The sequence below is a fragment of the Cydia pomonella genome, chromosome 19 (genome assembly GCF_033807575.1).
Source record: "Cydia pomonella isolate Wapato2018A chromosome 19, ilCydPomo1, whole genome shotgun sequence".
In the NCBI taxonomy this organism is placed as follows: domain Eukaryota; kingdom Metazoa; phylum Arthropoda; class Insecta; order Lepidoptera; family Tortricidae; genus Cydia; species Cydia pomonella.
In genome coordinates, this window is record NC_084721.1 from 14,680,126 (window position 1) to 14,697,635 (window position 17,510).

The 17,510-nt window shown below is 53.3% G+C and overlaps 1 protein-coding gene across 1 annotated transcript; it reads left to right on the forward strand.

Moving 5' to 3' along the window:
• The first annotated feature begins 345 nt into the window (after nt 1-345).
• LOC133528466 (uncharacterized) lies at nt 346-16,060 on the forward strand. The gene is made up of 8 exons (XM_061865860.1): nt 346-399; nt 3,157-3,812; nt 5,417-5,438; nt 5,831-6,130; nt 6,311-7,112; nt 10,958-11,085; nt 11,537-12,604; nt 14,390-16,060. The coding sequence occupies exons 1-8, from the start codon at nt 358-360 to the stop codon at nt 15,926-15,928; spliced, it is 4,557 nt and encodes a 1,518-aa protein (XP_061721844.1). The 5' UTR covers nt 346-357; the 3' UTR covers nt 15,929-16,060.
• Nucleotides 16,061-17,510: the final 1,450 nt, after the last annotated feature.

Below are 17,510 nucleotides of genomic sequence, written 5' to 3' on the forward strand. Positions count from 1 at the left end.
GTGCAGAAAAAATACCGAGGATTCCATGGGATCTTTGCAATTTTTGAAAATTCTCTTTGACACATTGTTGACACTACATGATACGAGGCATTAATACGAAAACGACGCGCGCATTCAACAAACAGGTGGCATATGTACACAAAAATTATTATTGTCCACGACATTACAATATCTCAATCAATCCACAATTAAACTACATTGTTCTAAATCGCAAGGTAACTTTGACAATTGTTCATGTTTTTCGATCGAGTCAATATTTGAACTTGCTGGAAAAACGTCATTGGTCTACGGGATTTTGGGTATAAAAAGGCCCAGGAGTTTTTCATCAACATCAGTTCGGTTTCAACTCTCACAGAAATGAGAGCAACCACCCTCGTGATCTTGTGCTGTGCGGTGGCGGTAAGTCCTTTCATTCTATCTACAATGCCGGATTTAGAGGTCTGGGGGCCTCGGGCAATAAAAAAGTGGAGGCCCCCTGGCCCCAAATTATTTTCCAAATAAAATGATAAATTTTCCGAAGTCTCTATTGTGGGGGGCCCCTCTTTTGTGGAGGCCCCGGTTGCCCTCCCCTAAATCCGGCCCTGTCTATCTTATATCTATTGTTTTCATCAACTTGTGAAATGTTTTATAACTAGGGCTAGCATTTTGATGTCAACTCTTAGCTAATATCCTGTCCTATCATTTAACAATAAAAGAGTACAGGACGATCTCGTTTTAGAAAAAAAGGATAAAATGTAAAAAAAAAGGAAATTTTTGAAGACAATTTTCTTTGTTATTAATTCGTGAGTAGTTGTGGAAAATTCTCTGTGATATTTATGCTTCAAATGTATGTATGCCCGAATTCGTAAGCTATCGAATGTTTTTTTTTTTCGATGGGTAAATGGACAGATAATGGCACATTAACCAACTGCAGTAATGTTTGGCATCATAAAACTTTGAAAGGGTGTATTTTTAAAATGGTTGATAAAAACATAGGTATGGGGGGTGATTTGTCGATAAAATTCATCGTACTATTCGTGGTTAGCGGCTCCACTATACGAGGACAAACACATTGTATATTGTTAAATTGTCAAGCTGTATACGCTTCACTGTTGGGCACGGGCCTTCTCTCGAAAGAGATAAGAACTTTTTAGAATTGATCTTACACTAAGTATGGCTTAAAATATTCTTTCTTTTCTTTGATTCCTAGAAGTTTTATTGTAACATACAAAAATCCAATACACTAATCTCATTCAACTTAAATCTTAAATTTTAAAGCAACTTATCTATTTATACTTAATCTGTACCCCTAGTGTAAATAAATTCGATTTCGAAACGTGACGTACGCGTTTGCGTTTAGTCTCATTTTGTATTGGATTTAGAAAGAGCGCGCCAAGCGGGACGTTTTGGAAACTCAAAATCCTATACAAAATGAGACTTAACGCAAACGCGTTCGTCACGTTATGATGTCGATCAAATTTACACTAGGGGTACTGAAGATGATTACTTCAACTGCAACTACAATAAAAAATACTCATACTCTATTCTAGATAGAATTAGACAGAAGGATAAATATTAGCTCTTAAAGGCCAACAACGCACTTTCAACCCCCCTGGTGCTCTGTGGGCTGAAATTCGGCTCTCATTGACATAAGTAGAAACCAAAGTTGTTATTTTCATTTTTTATTTATTGAAAAATGTTTTGCCCATTATTGTCATGGTAACCTTTGAATTTGGCACAATTTGGCATAAAGAGTGTCACGTTATGTTTTTTTTTCGAAAAAAATGTATGGAGCAGGAACAAAATATCAATTTGTTTCAAAAACCGCTAAAAAAACGTAATATCCTCGCCAACAGATTATACTGCGCATTATTTTAGATTTTTTGGTACACTTCATAATTTTGTAATGGCAGCGGGTTTTTTTAAATCGTTGATTGTTTATGGAAACGTTGATTGTTTTCCATGGGGAAAAGACACAGGGTCAGCCGCATTCGAGGGGAGCCAGTGCTGTCAAACTGGTCAAACTTGACAGACATTCAGACGTACTCTCAGAGTAAACAACAATTGAAGGGAATATACATTGAAAAGACACAAAATCCAACGTTGTAATTTTAAGATTGTTTTGTTTGAAAATAGTTACGAGCATGTTTATGTTAACCCATGAATTCCACATAAAAACATGAAAATAATCAAGGTACTCGTACGATTTTTTTTCAATGTATCGATAGGTTAAAAAAATCAAGATATCTCAATAACAACGAATAAATTGTTATTTTTGGAATTAAACTCATTGATATAACAGCTGCGGTTTAGTTAAAAAAAAAAAAAAAAAAAAAAACAATAAATAAAATGCAACTAGATTTTGTCATAATTTCGGTTTTCGAATAATAAATTTACGATTTTCTGATAGTAACACGAAGTATAGTTTTGTCATAATTACGATTTTCTTCTTTAGATTAAAATTCTCCTTGAAATCATAATCAGTGATCAAGAACTATGGGAGTAAAACTTTAACAAAACTTATCAAGCGGACGTAAAAAGAGTGCTATACCCTTAAAAATATTCGAATATCTATGAATGTAAATATTTTTATGGCTGTAAGTACTATATACTATTCCTATCCCTATATACATGAATATTTTTAGGGCTGTATGCACTATTTTATGTCCGCTTAACAAGTTTTGTTAAAGTTTTACTCCCATAGTTCCGATCACTGATCATAATGGTCGCCATCATCTTCTAAGCATTATCTCAGCTTTTTGCCAAGGCTCATTGCCCTGGTAGCTTGGGGTCCCCTCAGCAACTAATCCCAAGAATTGGCGTAGGCACAAGTTGCAGGTGGCACTACTGTAACCTGAATTACGTAGAGGCAAAATTGAGTGAAATTAGTCCAGTTTGCTCAGGATCATTCCTTCACAGGTGATAAATTTAATATCAAAATCAAATGATATTTCGTAAAACGTCGTTACGTATAGTGTTCCGAAAAAATCATTCGTACGACCTCACCGATTGCGCTTTTTTAATAGAAAATTATGAACCCATAAATGTCCGGTTATTTTTTCAGCACTTAATTGATAATTCAAGCATTCGAAATATTGAAAAGGAATATGGTACTAACTAATAAACCAATGCCTATTTTATTTGGAAATAAATAAAAAAAACACGTTTATTTTACAGTACGCCGCAGCCCAACAAGGCGCAGAAGATGTCGCTCTTGCGGCTATGTGGAACTTGGAGAGCCAAATGAGTGAAACCGCATTTGACAAACAGGATTCTGTTTCCGTCGAAAATGGAACAACTTACGAAAGAGAAACGACTCGAAAGAAGTTCCACAGACAAGTTGCTAAACCAAATATCTCCGGCGAAGACAAGATAGTGAGAACATTCGTCATCGAGACCGACGCTGACGGTCAAGAGACCATTTACGAAGAGGATGTGGTCATTCACAAGGTGCCAGGTGGCGGAAGCACATCTACCACCACTGGACGCCGCGCCATATCAGGTTTCGGTGGCTCTTCAGCTAGCGCCAGCGGCGCAGCCAGCGCGAGTGTTGGCTCTGGCCCGCAATATGGTTCAGGATCCTCATCAGCTAATGTAGCAGCATTAGCTCAATCAGGACCACAAGGACCAAGTGGGCCAGGATCTTCAGCGAATGCTGTCGCCTCTGCTCAATCAGGACCACAAGGACCAGCCCGATCACTACAAGGCCCACAGGGACCATCAGGCCCACAAGGACCATCAGGTCCACAAGGACCACAAGGCCCATCAGGTCCACAAGGACCAAATGGGCCAGCCGGACCGCAAGGACCAGGAGCTGCTGCTAATGCTGGTGCCTCTGCTCAATCAGGGGCATACGGACCACAAGGACCAGGAGCTGCTGCTAACGCTGGTGCCTCTGCTCAATCAGGACCAAACGGACCATACGGACCACAAGGACCAGGAGCTGCTGCTAACGCTGGTGCCTCTGCTCAATCAGGACCAAACGGACCATACGGACCACAAGGACCAGGAGCTGCTGCTAATGCTGGTGCCTCTGCTCAATCAGGACCATACGGACCACAAGGACCAGGAGCTTCTGCTAACGCTGGTGCCTCCGCGCAATCAGGACCATACGGACCACAAGAACCAGGAGCTGCTGCTAACGCTGGTGCCTCTGCTCAATCAGGACCAAACGGACCATACGGACCACAAGGACCAGGAGCTGCTGCTAACGCTGGTGCCTCTGCTCAATCAGGACCTTACGGACTACAAGGCCAAGGAGCTGCTGCTAACGCTGGTGCCTCTGCTCAATCAGGACCAAACGGTCCATACGGACCACAAGGACCAGGAGCTGCTGCTAATGCTGGCGCCTCTGCTCAATCAGGACCAAACGGACCATACGCACCACAAGGACCAGGAGCTGCTGCTAATGCTGGTGCCTCTGCTCAATCAGGACCATACGGACCACAAGGACCAGGAGCTTCTGCTAACGCTGGTGCCTCCGCGCAATCAGGACCATACGGACCACAAGGACCAGGAGCTGCTGCTAACGCTGGTGCCTCTGCTCAATCAGGACCATACGGCCCACAAGGACCAGGAGCTGCTGCTAACGCTGGTGCCTCTGCACAATCAGGACCAAATGGACCATACGGCCCACAAGGACCAGGAGCTGCTGCTAACGCTGGTGCCTCTGCTCAATCAGGACCATACGGACCACAAGGCCCAGGAGCTGCTGCTAACGCTGGTGCCTCTGCTCAATCAGGACCTAATGGCCCACAAGGACCAGGAGCTGCTGCTAACGCTGCTGCCTCTGCTCAATCAGGACCTAACGGACCATACGGACCACAAGGACCAGGAGCTGCTGCTAATGCCGGCGCCTCTGCTCAATCAGGACCATACGGACCACAAGGACCAGGAGCTTCTGCTAACGCTGGTGCCTCTGCCCAATCAGGACCATACGGACCACAAGGACCAGGAGCTGCTGCAAACGCTGGTGCCTCTGCTCAATCAGGACCATACGGCCCACAAGGACCAGGAGCTGCTGCTAACGCTGGTGCCTCTGCTCAATCAGGACCAAACGGTCCATATGGACCACAAGGACCAGGAGCTGCTGCTAACGCTGGTGCCTCTGCTCAATCAGGACCAAACGGACCATACGGACCACAAGGACCTGGAGCTGCTGCTAACGCTGCTGCCTCTGCTCAATCCGGACCATACGGACCACAAGGACCAGGAGCCGCTGCTAACGCTGGTGCCTCTGCTCAATCAGGACCAAACGGTCCATATAGACCACAAGGACCAGGAGCTGCAGCTAACGCTGGTGCCTCTGCTCAATCAGGACCATACGGACCACAAGGACCAGGAGCTGCTGCTAACGCTGGTGCCTCTGCTCAATCAGGACCATACGGACCACAAGGACCAGGAGCCGCTGCTAACGCTGGTGCCTCTGCTCAATCAGGACCAAATGGTCCATATGGACCGCAAGGACCAGGAGCTGCTGCTAACGCTGGTGCCTCTGCTCAATCAGGACCATACGGACCACAAGGCCCAGGAGCTGCTGCTAACGCTGGTGCCTCTGCCCAATCAGGACCATACGGACCACAAGGACCAGGAGCTGCTGCTAACGCTGGTGCCTCTGCTCAATCAGGACCATACGGACCACAAGGACCAGGAGCCGCTGCTAACGCTGGTGCCTCTGCTCAATCAGGACCAAACGGACCATACGGACCACAAGGACCAGGAGCTGCTGCTAACGCTGGTGCCTCTGCTCAATCAGGACCAAACGGTCCATATGGACCACAAGGACCAGGAGCTGCTGCTAACGCTGCTGCCTCTGCTCAATCAGGACCAAACGGTCCATACGGACCACAAGGACCAGGAGCTGCTGCAAACGCTGCTGCCTCTGCTCAATCAGGACCTAACGGACCATACGGGCCACAAGGACCAGGAGCTGCTGCTAATGCTGGCGCCTCTGCTCAATCAGGACCATACGGACCACAAGGACCAGGAGCTTCTGCTAACGCTGGTGCCTCTGCCCAATCAGGACCATACGGACCACAAGGACCAGGAGCTGCTGCTAACGCTGGTGCCTCTGCTCAATCAGGACCATACGGCCCACAAGGACCAGGAGCCGCTGCTAACGCTGGTGCCTCTGCTCAATCAGGACCAAATGGTTCATATGGACCGCAAGGACCAGGAGCTGCTGCTAACGCTGGTGCCTCTGCTCAATCAGGACCATACGGACCACAAGGCCCAGGAGCTGCTGCTAACGCTGGTGCCTCTGCCCAATCAGGACCATACGGACCACAAGGACTAGGAGCTGCTGCTAACGCTGGTGCCTCTGCTCAATCAGGACCATACGGACCACAAGGACCAGGAGCCGCTGCTAACGCTGGTGCCTCTGCTCAATCAGGACCAAACGGACCATACGGACCACAAGGACCAGGAGCTGCTGCTAACGCTGGTGCCTCTGCTCAATCAGGACCAAACGGACCATACGGACCACAAGGACCAGGAGCTGCTGCTAACGCTGGTGCCTCTGCTCAATCAGGACCAAACGGACCATACGGACCACAAGGACCAGGAGCTGCTGCTAACGCTGGTGCCTCTGCTCAATCAGGACCATACGGCCCACAAGGACCAGGAGCCGCTGCTAACGCTGGTGCCTCTGCTCAATCAGGACCAAATGGTCCATATGGACCGCAAGGACCAGGAGCTGCTGCTAACGCTGGTGCCTCTGCTCAATCAGGACCATACGGACCACAAGGCCCAGGAGCTGCTGCTAACGCTGGTGCCTCTGCCCAATCAGGACCATACGGACCACAAGGACCAGGAGCTGCTGCTAACGCTGGTGCCTCTGCTCAATCAGGACCATACGGACCACAAGGACCAGGAGCCGCTGCTAACGCTGGTGCCTCTGCTCAATCAGGACCAAACGGACCATACGGACCACAAGGACCAGGAGCTGCTGCTAACGCTGGTGCCTCTGCTCAATCAGGACCAAACGGTCCATATGGACCACAAGGACCAGGAGCTGCTGCTAACGCTGCTGCCTCTGCTCAATCAGGACCAAACGGACCATACGGACCACAAGGACCAGGAGCTGCTGCAAACGCTGCTGCCTCTGCTCAATCAGGACCTAACGGACCATACGGGCCACAAGGACCAGGAGCTGCTGCTAATGCTGGCGCCTCTGCTCAATCAGGACCATACGGACCACAAGGACCAGGAGCTTCTGCTAACGCTGGTGCCTCTGCCCAATCAGGACCATACGGACCACAAGGACCAGGAGCTGCTGCTAACGCTGGTGCCTCTGCTCAATCAGGACCATACGGCCCACAAGGACCAGGAGCTGCTGCTAACGCTGGTGCCTCTGCTCAATCAGGACCAAACGGTCCATATGGACCACAAGGACCAGGAGCTGCTGCTAACGCTGGTGCTTCTGCTCAATCAGGACCAAACGGACCATACGGACCACAAGGACCAGGAGCTGCTGCTAATGCTGGCGCCTCTGCTCAATCAGGACCAAACGGACCATACGGCCCACAAGTACCAGGAGCTGCTGCTAACGCTGCTGCCTCTGCTCAATCAGGACCAAACGGACCATACGGACCACAAGGACCAGGAGCTGCTGCAAACGCTGCTGCCTCTGCTCAATCAGGACCTAACGGACCATACGGACCACAAGGACCAGGAGCTGCTGCTAATGCTGGCGCCTCTGCTCAATCAGGACCATACGGACCACAAGGACCAGGAGCTTCTGCTAACGCTGGTGCCTCTGCCCAATCAGGACCATACGGACCACAAGGACCAGGAGCTGCTGCTAACGCTGGTGCCTCTGCTCAATCAGGACCAAACGGACCATACGGACCACAAGGACCAGGAGCTGCTGCAAACGCTGCTGCCTCTGCTCAATCAGGACCTAACGGACCATACGGACCACAAGGACCAGGAGCTGCTGCTAACGCTGGTGCCTCTGCTCAATCAGGACCAAACGGACCATACGGACCACAAGGACCAGGAGCTGCTGCTAATGCTGGCGCCTCTGCTCAATCAGGACCAAACGGACCATACGGCCCACAAGGACCTGGAGCTGCTGCTAACGCTGGTGCCTCTGCTCAATCAGGACCAAACGGTCCATATGGACCACAAGGACCAGGAGCTGCTGCTAACGCTGGTGCCTCTGCTCAATCAGGACCAAACGGACCATACGGACCACAAGGACCTGGAGCTGCTGCTAATGCTGGCGCCTCTGCTCAATCAGGACCAAACGGACCATACGGCCCACAAGGACCTGGAGCTGCTGCTAACGCTGGTGCCTCTGCTCAATCAGGACCAAACGGACCATACGGCCCACAAGGACCAGGAGCTGCTGCTAACGCTGGTGCCTCTGCTCAATCAGGACCATACGGCCCACAAGGACCAGGAGCTGCTGCTAATGCTGGCGCCTCTGCTCAATCAGGACCCAACGGACCATACGGCCCACAAGGACCTGGAGCTGCTGCTAACGCTGCTGCCTCTGCTCAATCCGGACCATACGGACCACAAGGACCAGGAGCCGCTGCTAACGCTGGTGCCTCTGCTCAATCAGGACCAAACGGTCCATATGGACCACAAGGCCCAGGAGCTGCTGCTAACGCTGGTGCCTCTGCCCAATCAGGACCATACGGACCACAAGGACCAGGAGCTGCTGCTAACGCTGGTGCCTCTGCTCAATCAGGACCATACGGACCACAAGGACCAGGAGCCGCTGCTAACGCTGGTGCCTCTGCTCAATCAGGACCAAATGGTCCATATGGACCGCAAGGACCAGGAGCTGCTGCTAACGCTGGTGCCTCTGCTCAATCAGGACCATACGGACCACAAGGCCCAGGAGCTGCTGCTAACGCTGGTGCCTCTGCCCAATCAGGACCATACGGACCACAAGGACCAGGAGCTGCTGCTAACGCTGGTGCCTCTGCTCAATCAGGACCAAACGGTCCATATGGACCACAAGGACCAGGAGCTGCTGCTAACGCTGCTGCCTCTGCTCAATCAGGACCATACGGACCACAAGGCCCAGGAGCTGCTGCTAACGCTGGTGCCTCTGCCCAATCAGGACCATACGGACCACAAGGACCAGGAGCTGCTGCTAACGCTGGTGCCTCTGCTCAATCAGGACCATACGGACCACAAGGACCAGGAGCTGCTGCTAACGCTGGTGCCTCTGCTCAATCAGGACCATACGGCCCACAAGGACCAGGAGCTGCTGCTAACGCTGGTGCCTCTGCTCAAACAGGACCAAACGGTCCATATGGACCACAAGGACCAGGAGCTGCTGCAAACGCTGCTGCTTCTGCTCAATCAGGACCAAACGGACCATACGGACCACAAGGACCAGGAGCTGCTGCTAATGCTGGCGCATCTGCTCAATCAGGACCAAACGGACCATACGGCCCACAAGGACCTGGAGCTGCTGCTAACGCTGCTGCCTCTGCTCAATCAGGACCATACGGACCACAAGGACCAGGAGCTGCTGCTAACGCTGGTGCCTCTGCTCAATCAGGACCAAACGGACCATACGGACCACAAGGACCAGGAGCTGCTGCTAACGCTGGTGCCTCTGGACAATCAGGACCAAACGGACCACAAGGACCAGGAGCCGCTGCTAACGCTGGTGCCTCTGCTCAATCAGGACCAAACGGTCCATATGGACCACAAGGACCAGGAGCTGCTGCTAACGCTGGTGCCTCTGCTCAATCAGGACCATACGGACCACAAGGACCAGGAGCTGCTGCTAACGCTGGTGCCTCTGCTCAATCAGGACCATACGGCCCACAAGGACCAGGAGTTGCTGCTAACGCTGGTGCCTCTGCTCAATCAGGACCAAACGGTTTATATGGACCACAAGGACCAGGAGCTGCTGCAAACGCTGCTGCTTCTGCTCAATCAGGACCAAACGGACCATACGGACCACAAGGACCAGGAGCTGCTGCTAATGCTGGCGCCTCTGCTCAATCAGGACCAAACGGACCATACGGCCCACAAGGACCTGGAGCTGCTGCTAACGCTGCTGCCTCTGCTCAATCAGGACCATACGGACCACAAGGACCAGGAGCTGCTGCTAACGCTGGTGCCTCTGCTCAATCAGGACCAAACGGACCATACGGACCACAAGGACCAGGAGCTGCTGCTAACGCTGGTGCCTCTGCTCAATCAGGACCAAACGGACCATACGGACCACAAGGACCAGGAGCTGCTGCTAACGCTGGTGCCTCTGCACAATCAGGACCAAACGGACCATACGGACCACAAGGACCAGGAGCTGCTGCTAACGCTGGTGCCTCTGCTCAATCAGGACCAAACGGACCATACGGACCACAAGGACCAGGAGCTGCTGCTAACGCTGCTGCCTCTGCTCAATCAGGACCAAACGGACCATACGGACCACAAGGACCAGGAGCTGCTGCTAATGCTGGCGCCTCTGCTCAATCAGGACCATACGGACCACAAGGACCAGGAGCTGCTGCTAACGCTGGTGCCTCTGCTCAATCAGGACCTTACGGACTACAAGGCCAAGGAGCTGCTGCTAACGCTGGTGCCTCTGCTCAATCAGGACCAAACGGTCCATACGGACCTCAAGGACCAGGAGCTGCTGCTAATGCTGGTGCCTCTGCTCAATCAGGACCAAACGGACCATACGGACCACAAGGACCAGGAGCTGCTGCTAATGCTGGTGCCTCTGCTCAATCAGGACCATACGGACCACAAGGACCAGGAGCTGCTGCTAACGCTGCTGCCTCTGCTCAATCAGGACCAAACGGTCCATATGGACCACAAGGACCAGTAGCTGCTGCTAACGCTGGTGCCTCTGCTCAATCAGGACCAAACGGACCATACGGACCACAAGGACCAGGAGCCGCTGCTAACGCTGGTGCCTCTGCTCAATCAGGACCAAACGGTCCATATGGACCACAAGGACCAGGAGCTGCTGCTAACGCTGGTGCCTCTGCTCAATCAGGACCAAACGGACCATATGGACCATACGGGCTACAAGGCCCAGGAACTTCAGCTGGTGCTTCTGCTACTGCTACTGTTTCATCTGGTCCAGAAGAGATCATTATTATTGAGGAGCAACCAGAAATAACTGTAACTGCCAACGCTAACGCAAACGCTGGTCAACAAGGACCATACGGACCATACGGACTACAAGGACAAGGAGCTGCTGCTAACTCTGGTGCCTCTGCTCAATCAGGATCAAACGGACCATACGGACCATACGGACCACAAGGACCAGGAGCTGCTGCTAATGCTGGCGCATCTGCTCAATCAGGACCAAACGGACTATATGGCCCACAAGGACCTGGAGCTGCTGCTAACGCTGCTGCCTCTGCTCAATCAGGACCATACGGACCACAAGGACCAGGAGCTGCTGCTAACGCTGGTGCCTCTGCTCAATCAGGACCAAACGGACCATACGGACCACAAGGACCAGGAGCTGCTGCTAATGCTGGCGCCTCTGCTCAATCAGGGCCAAACGGACCATACGGCCCACAAGGACCAGGAGCTGCTGCTAACGCTGGTGCCTCTGCTCAATCAGGACCAAACGGACCACAAGGACCACAAGGACCTGGAGCTGCTGCTAACGCTGGTGCCTCTGCTCAATCAGGACCAAACGGACCACAAGGACCAGGAGTTGCTGCTAATGCTGGCGCATCTGCTCAATCAGGGCCAAACGGACCATACGGCCCACAAGGACCTGGAGCTGCTGCTAACGCTGGTGCCTCTGCTCAATCAGGACCGAACGGACCATACGGACCACAAGGACCAGGAGCTGCTGCTAATGCTGGCGCCTCTGCTCAATCCGGACCATACGGACCACAAGGAGCAGGAGCTGCTGCTAACGCTGCTGCCTCTGCTCAATCAGGACCAAACGGACCATACGGACCACAAGGACCAGGAGCTGCTGCTAACGCTGGTGCCTCTGCTCAATCAGGACCAAACGGTCTATATGGACCACAAGGACCAGGAGCCGCTGCTAACGCTGGTGCCTCTGCTCAATCAGGACCAAACGGTCCATATGGACCACAAGGACCAGGAGCTGCTGCAAACGCTGCTGCTTCTGCTCAATCAGGACCAAACGGACCATACGGACCACAAGGACCAGGAGCTGCTGCTAATGCTGGCGCCTCTGCTCAATCAGGACCATACGGACCACAAGGACCAGGAGCTGCTGCTAACGCTGGTGCCTCTGCTCAATCAGGACCAAACGGTCCATATGGACCACAAGGACCAGGAGCTGCTGCAAACGCTGCTGCTTCTGCTCAATCAGGACCAAACGGACCATACGGACCACAAGGAACAGGAGCTGCTGCTAATGCTGGCGCCTCTGCTCAATCAGGACCATACGGACCACAAGGACCAGGAGCTGCTGCTAACGTTGCTGCCTCTGCTCAATCTGGACTATACGGACCACAAGGACCAGGAGCCGCTGCTAACGCTGGTGCCTCTGCTCAATCAGGACCAAACGGTCCATATGGACCACGAGGACCAGGAGCTGCTGCTAACGCTGGTGCCTCTGCTCAATCAGGACCAAACGGACCATACGGACCACAAGGACCTGGAGCCGCTGCTAACGCTGGTGCCTCTGCTCAATCAGGATCAAACGGTCCATATGGACCACAAGGACCAGGAGCTGCCGCTAACGCTGGTGCCTCTGCTCAATCAGGACCAAACGGACCATATGGACCATACGGGCTACAAGGCCCAAGATCTTCAGCTGGTGCTTCCGCTACTGCTACTGTTTCATCTGGTCCAGAAGAGATCATTATTATTGAGGAGCAACCAGAAATAACTGTAACTGCCAACGCTAACGCAAACGCTGGTCAACAGGGACCATACGGACCACAAGGACCAGGAGCTGCTGCTAACGCTGCTGCCTCTGCTCAATCAGGACCAAACGGACCATACGGACCACAAGGACCAGGAGCTGCTGCTAATGCTGCCGCCTCTGCTCAATCAGGTCCAAACGGACCATACGGCCCACAAGGACCTGGAGCTGCTGCTAACGCTGGTGCCTCTGCTCAATCAGGACCAAACGGACCATACGGACCACAAGGACCAGGAGCTGCTGCTAACGCTGGTGCCTCTGCTCAATCAGGACCAAACGGTCCATATGGACCACAAGGACCAGGAGCCGCTGCTAACGCTGGTGCCTCTGCTCAATCAGGACCAAACGGTCCATATGGACCACAAGGACCAGGAGCTGCTGCAAACGCTGCTGCTTCTGCTCAATCAGGACCAAACGGACCATACGGACCACAAGGACCAGGAGCTGCTGCTAATGCTGGCGCCTCTGCTCAATCAGGACTATACGGACCACAAGGACCAGGAGCTGCTGCTAACGCTGCTGCCTCTGCTCAATCAGGACCAAACGGACCACAAGGACCAGGAGCTGCTGCTAATGCTGGCGCCTCTGCTCAATCAGGACCATACGGACCACAAGGACCAGGAGCTGCTGCTAACGCTGGTGCCTCTGCTCAATCAGGACCATACGGCCCACAAGGACCAGGAGCTGCTGCTAACGCTGGTGCCTCTGCACAATCAGGACCAAACGGACCATACGGACCACAAGGACCAGGAGCTGCTGCTAACGCTGGTGCCTCTGCTCAATCAAGACCAAACGGACCATACGGACCACAAGGACCAGGAGCTGCTGCTAACGCTGGTGCCTCTGCACAATCAGGACCAAACAGACCATACGGACCACAAGGACCAGGAGCTGCTGCTAACGCTGGTGCCTCTGCTCAATCAGGACCATACGGCCCACAAGGACCAGGAGCTGCTGCTAATGCTGGCGCCTCTGCTCAATCAGGACCAAACGGACCATACGGCCCACAAGGACCTGGAGCTGCTGCTAACGCTGCTGCCTCTGCTCAATCCGGACCATACGGACCACAAGGACCAGGAGCCGCTGCTAACGCTGGTGCCTCTGCTCAATCAGGACCAAACGGACCATACGGACCACAAGGACCAGGAGCCGCTGCTAACGCTGGTGCCTCTGCTCAATCAGGACCAAACGGTCCATATGGACCACAAGGACCAGGAGCTGCCGCTAACGCTGGTGCCTCTGCTCAATCAGGACCAAACGGACCATATGGACCATACGGGCTACAAGGCCCAGGATCTTCAGCTGGTGCTTCCGCTACTGCTACTGTTTCATCTGGTCCAGAAGAGATCATTATTATTGAGGAGCAACCAGAAATAACTGTAACTGCCAACGCTAACGCAAACGCTGGTCAACAAGGACCATACGGACCATACGGACTACAAGGACAAGGAGCTGCTGCTAACGCTGGTTCCTCTGCTCAATTAGGATCAAACGGACCATACGGACCATACGGACCACAAGGACCAGGAGCTGCTGCTAACGCTGCTGCCTCTGCTCAATCAGGACCAAACGGACCATACGGACCACAAGGACCAGGAGCTGCTGCTAATGCTGGCGCCTCTGCTCAATCAGGGCCAAACGGACCATACGGCCCACAAGGACCTGGAGCTGCTGCTAACGCTGGTGCCTCTGCTCAATCAGGACCAAACGGATCATACGGACCACAAGGACCAGGAGCTGCTGCTAATGCTGGCGCCTCTGCTCAATCAGGACCAAACGGACCATACGGCCCACAAGGACCAGGAGCTGCTGCTAACGCTGCTGCCTCTGCTCAATCAGGACCAAACGGACCATACGGACCACAAGGACCAGGAGCTGCTGCTAACGCTGCTGCCTCTGCTCAATCAGGGCCAAACGGACCATACGGCCCACAAGGACCTGGAGCCGCTGCTAACGCTGGTGCCTCTGCTCAATCAGGACCAAACGGACCATACGGACCACAAGGACCAGGAGCTGCTGCTAATGCTGGCGCATCTGCTCAATCAGGACCAAACGGACCATACGGCCCACAAGGACCTGGAGCTGCTGCTAACGCTGCTGCCTCTGCTCAATCAGGACCATACGGACCACAAGGACCAGGAGCTGCTGCTAACGCTGGTGCCTCTGCTCAATCAGGACCAAACGGACCATACGGACCACAAGGATCAGGAGCTGCTGCTAATGCTGCCGCCTCTGCTCAATCAGGACCGAACGGACCATACGGACCACAAGGACCAGGAGCTGCTGCTAATGCTGGCGCCTCTGCTCAATCAGGACCATACGGACCACAAGGACCAGGAGCTGCTGCTAATGCTGGCGCCTCTGCTCAATCAGGACCAAACGGACCATACGGACCACAAGGACCAGGAGCCGCTGCTAACGCTGGTGCCTCTGCTCAATCAGGACCATACGGCCCACAAGGACCAGGAGCTGCTGCTAACGCTGGTGCCTCTGCACAATCAGGACCAAACGGACCATACGGACCACAAGGACCAGGAGCTGCTGCTAACGCTGGTGCCTCTGCTCAATCAGGACCAAACGGACCATACGGACCACAAGGACCAGGAGCTGCTGCTAACGCTGGTGCCTCTGCTCAATCAGGACCAAACGGACCATACGGACCACAAGGACCAGGAGCTGCTGCTAACGCTGGTGCTTCTGCACAATCAGGACCAAACGGACCATACGGACCACAAGGACCAGGAGCTGCTGCTAACGCTGGTGCCTCTGTTCAATCAGGACCATACGGCCCACAAGGACCAGGAGCTGCTGCTAATGCTGGCGCCTCTGCTCAATCAGGACCAAACGGACCATACGGACCACAAGGACCAGGAGCCGCTGCTAACGCTGGTGCCTCTGCTCAATCAGGACCAAACGGTCCATATGGACCACAAGGACCAGGAGCTGCCGCTAACGCTGGTGCCTCTGCTCAATCAGGACCAAACGGACCATATGGACCATACGGGCTACAAGGCCCAGGATCTTCAGCTGGTGCTTCCGCTACTGCTACTGTTTCATCTGGTCCAGAAGAGATCATTATTATTGAGGAGCAACCAGAAATAACTGTAACTGCCAACGCTAACGCAAACGCTGGTCAACAAGGACCATACGGACCATACGGACTACAAGGACAAGGAGCTGCTGCTAACGCTGGTTCCTCTGCTCAATCAGGATCAAACGGACCATACGGACCATACGGACCACAAGGACCAGGAGCTGCTGCTAACGCTGCTGCCTCTGCTCAATCAGGACCAAACGGACCATACGGACCACAAGGACCAGGAGCTGCTGCTAATGCTGGCGCCTCTGCTCAATCAGGGCCAAACGGACCATACGGCCCACAAGGACCTGGAGCTGCTGCTAACGCTGGTGCCTCTGCTCAATCAGGACCAAAGGGACCATACGGACCACAAGGACCAGGAGCTGCTGCTAATGCTGGCGCCTCTGCTCAATCAGGACCAAACGGACCATATGGCCCACAAGGACCAGGAGCTGCTGCTAACGCTGGTGCCTCTGCTCAATCAGGACCAAACGGACCATACGGCCCACAAGGACCTGGAGCTGCTGCTAACGCTGGTGCCTCTGCTCAATCAGGACCAAACGGACCATACGGACCACAAGGACCAGGAGCTGCTGCTAATGCTGGCGCCTCTGCTCAATCAGGACCATACGGACCACAAGGACCAGGAGCTGCTGCTAACGCTGCTGCCTCTGCTCAATCAGGACCAAACGGACCATACGGCCCACAAGGACCTGGAGCTGCTGCTAACGCTGGTGCCTCTGCTCAATCAGGACCAAACGGACCACAAGGACCAGGAGCTGCTGCTAATGCTGGCGCATCTGCTCAATCAGGGCCAAACGGACCATACGGCCCTCAAGGACCTGGAGCTGCTGCTAACGCTGGTGCCTCTGCTCAATCAGGACCGAACGGACCATACGGACCACAAGGACCAGGAGCTGCTGCTAACGCTGGTGCCTCTGCTCAATCAGGACCAAACGGACCATACGGACCACAAGGACCTGGAGCTGCTGCTAACGCTGGTGCCTCTGCTCAATCAGGACCATACGGACCACAAGGACCAGGAGCTGCTGCTAACGCTGGTGCCTCTGCTCAATCAGGACCAAACGGACCATACGGACCACAAGGACCAGGAGCTGCTGCTAACGCTGGTGCCTCTGCTCAATCAGGACCAAACGGGCCATACGGACCACAAGGACCAGGAGCTGCTGCTAACGCTGGTGCCTCTGCTCAATCAGGACCATACGGACCACAAGGACCAGGAGCTGCTGCTAACGCTGGTGCCTCTGCTCAATCAGGACCAAACGGTCCATATGGACCACAAGGACCAGGAGCTGCTGCTAACGCTGGTGCCTCTGCTCAATCAGGACCAAACGGACTATACGGACCACAAGGACCAGGAGCCGCTGCTAACGCTGGTGCCTCTGCTCAATCAGGACCAAACGGTCCATATGGACCACAAGGACCAGGAGCTGCCGCTAACGCTGGTGCCTCTGCTCAATCAGGACCAAACGGACCATATGGACCATACGGGCTACAAGGCCCAGGATCTTCAGCTGGTGCTTCCGCTACTGCTACTGTTTCATCTGGTCCAGAAGAGATCATTATTATTGAGGAGCAACCAGA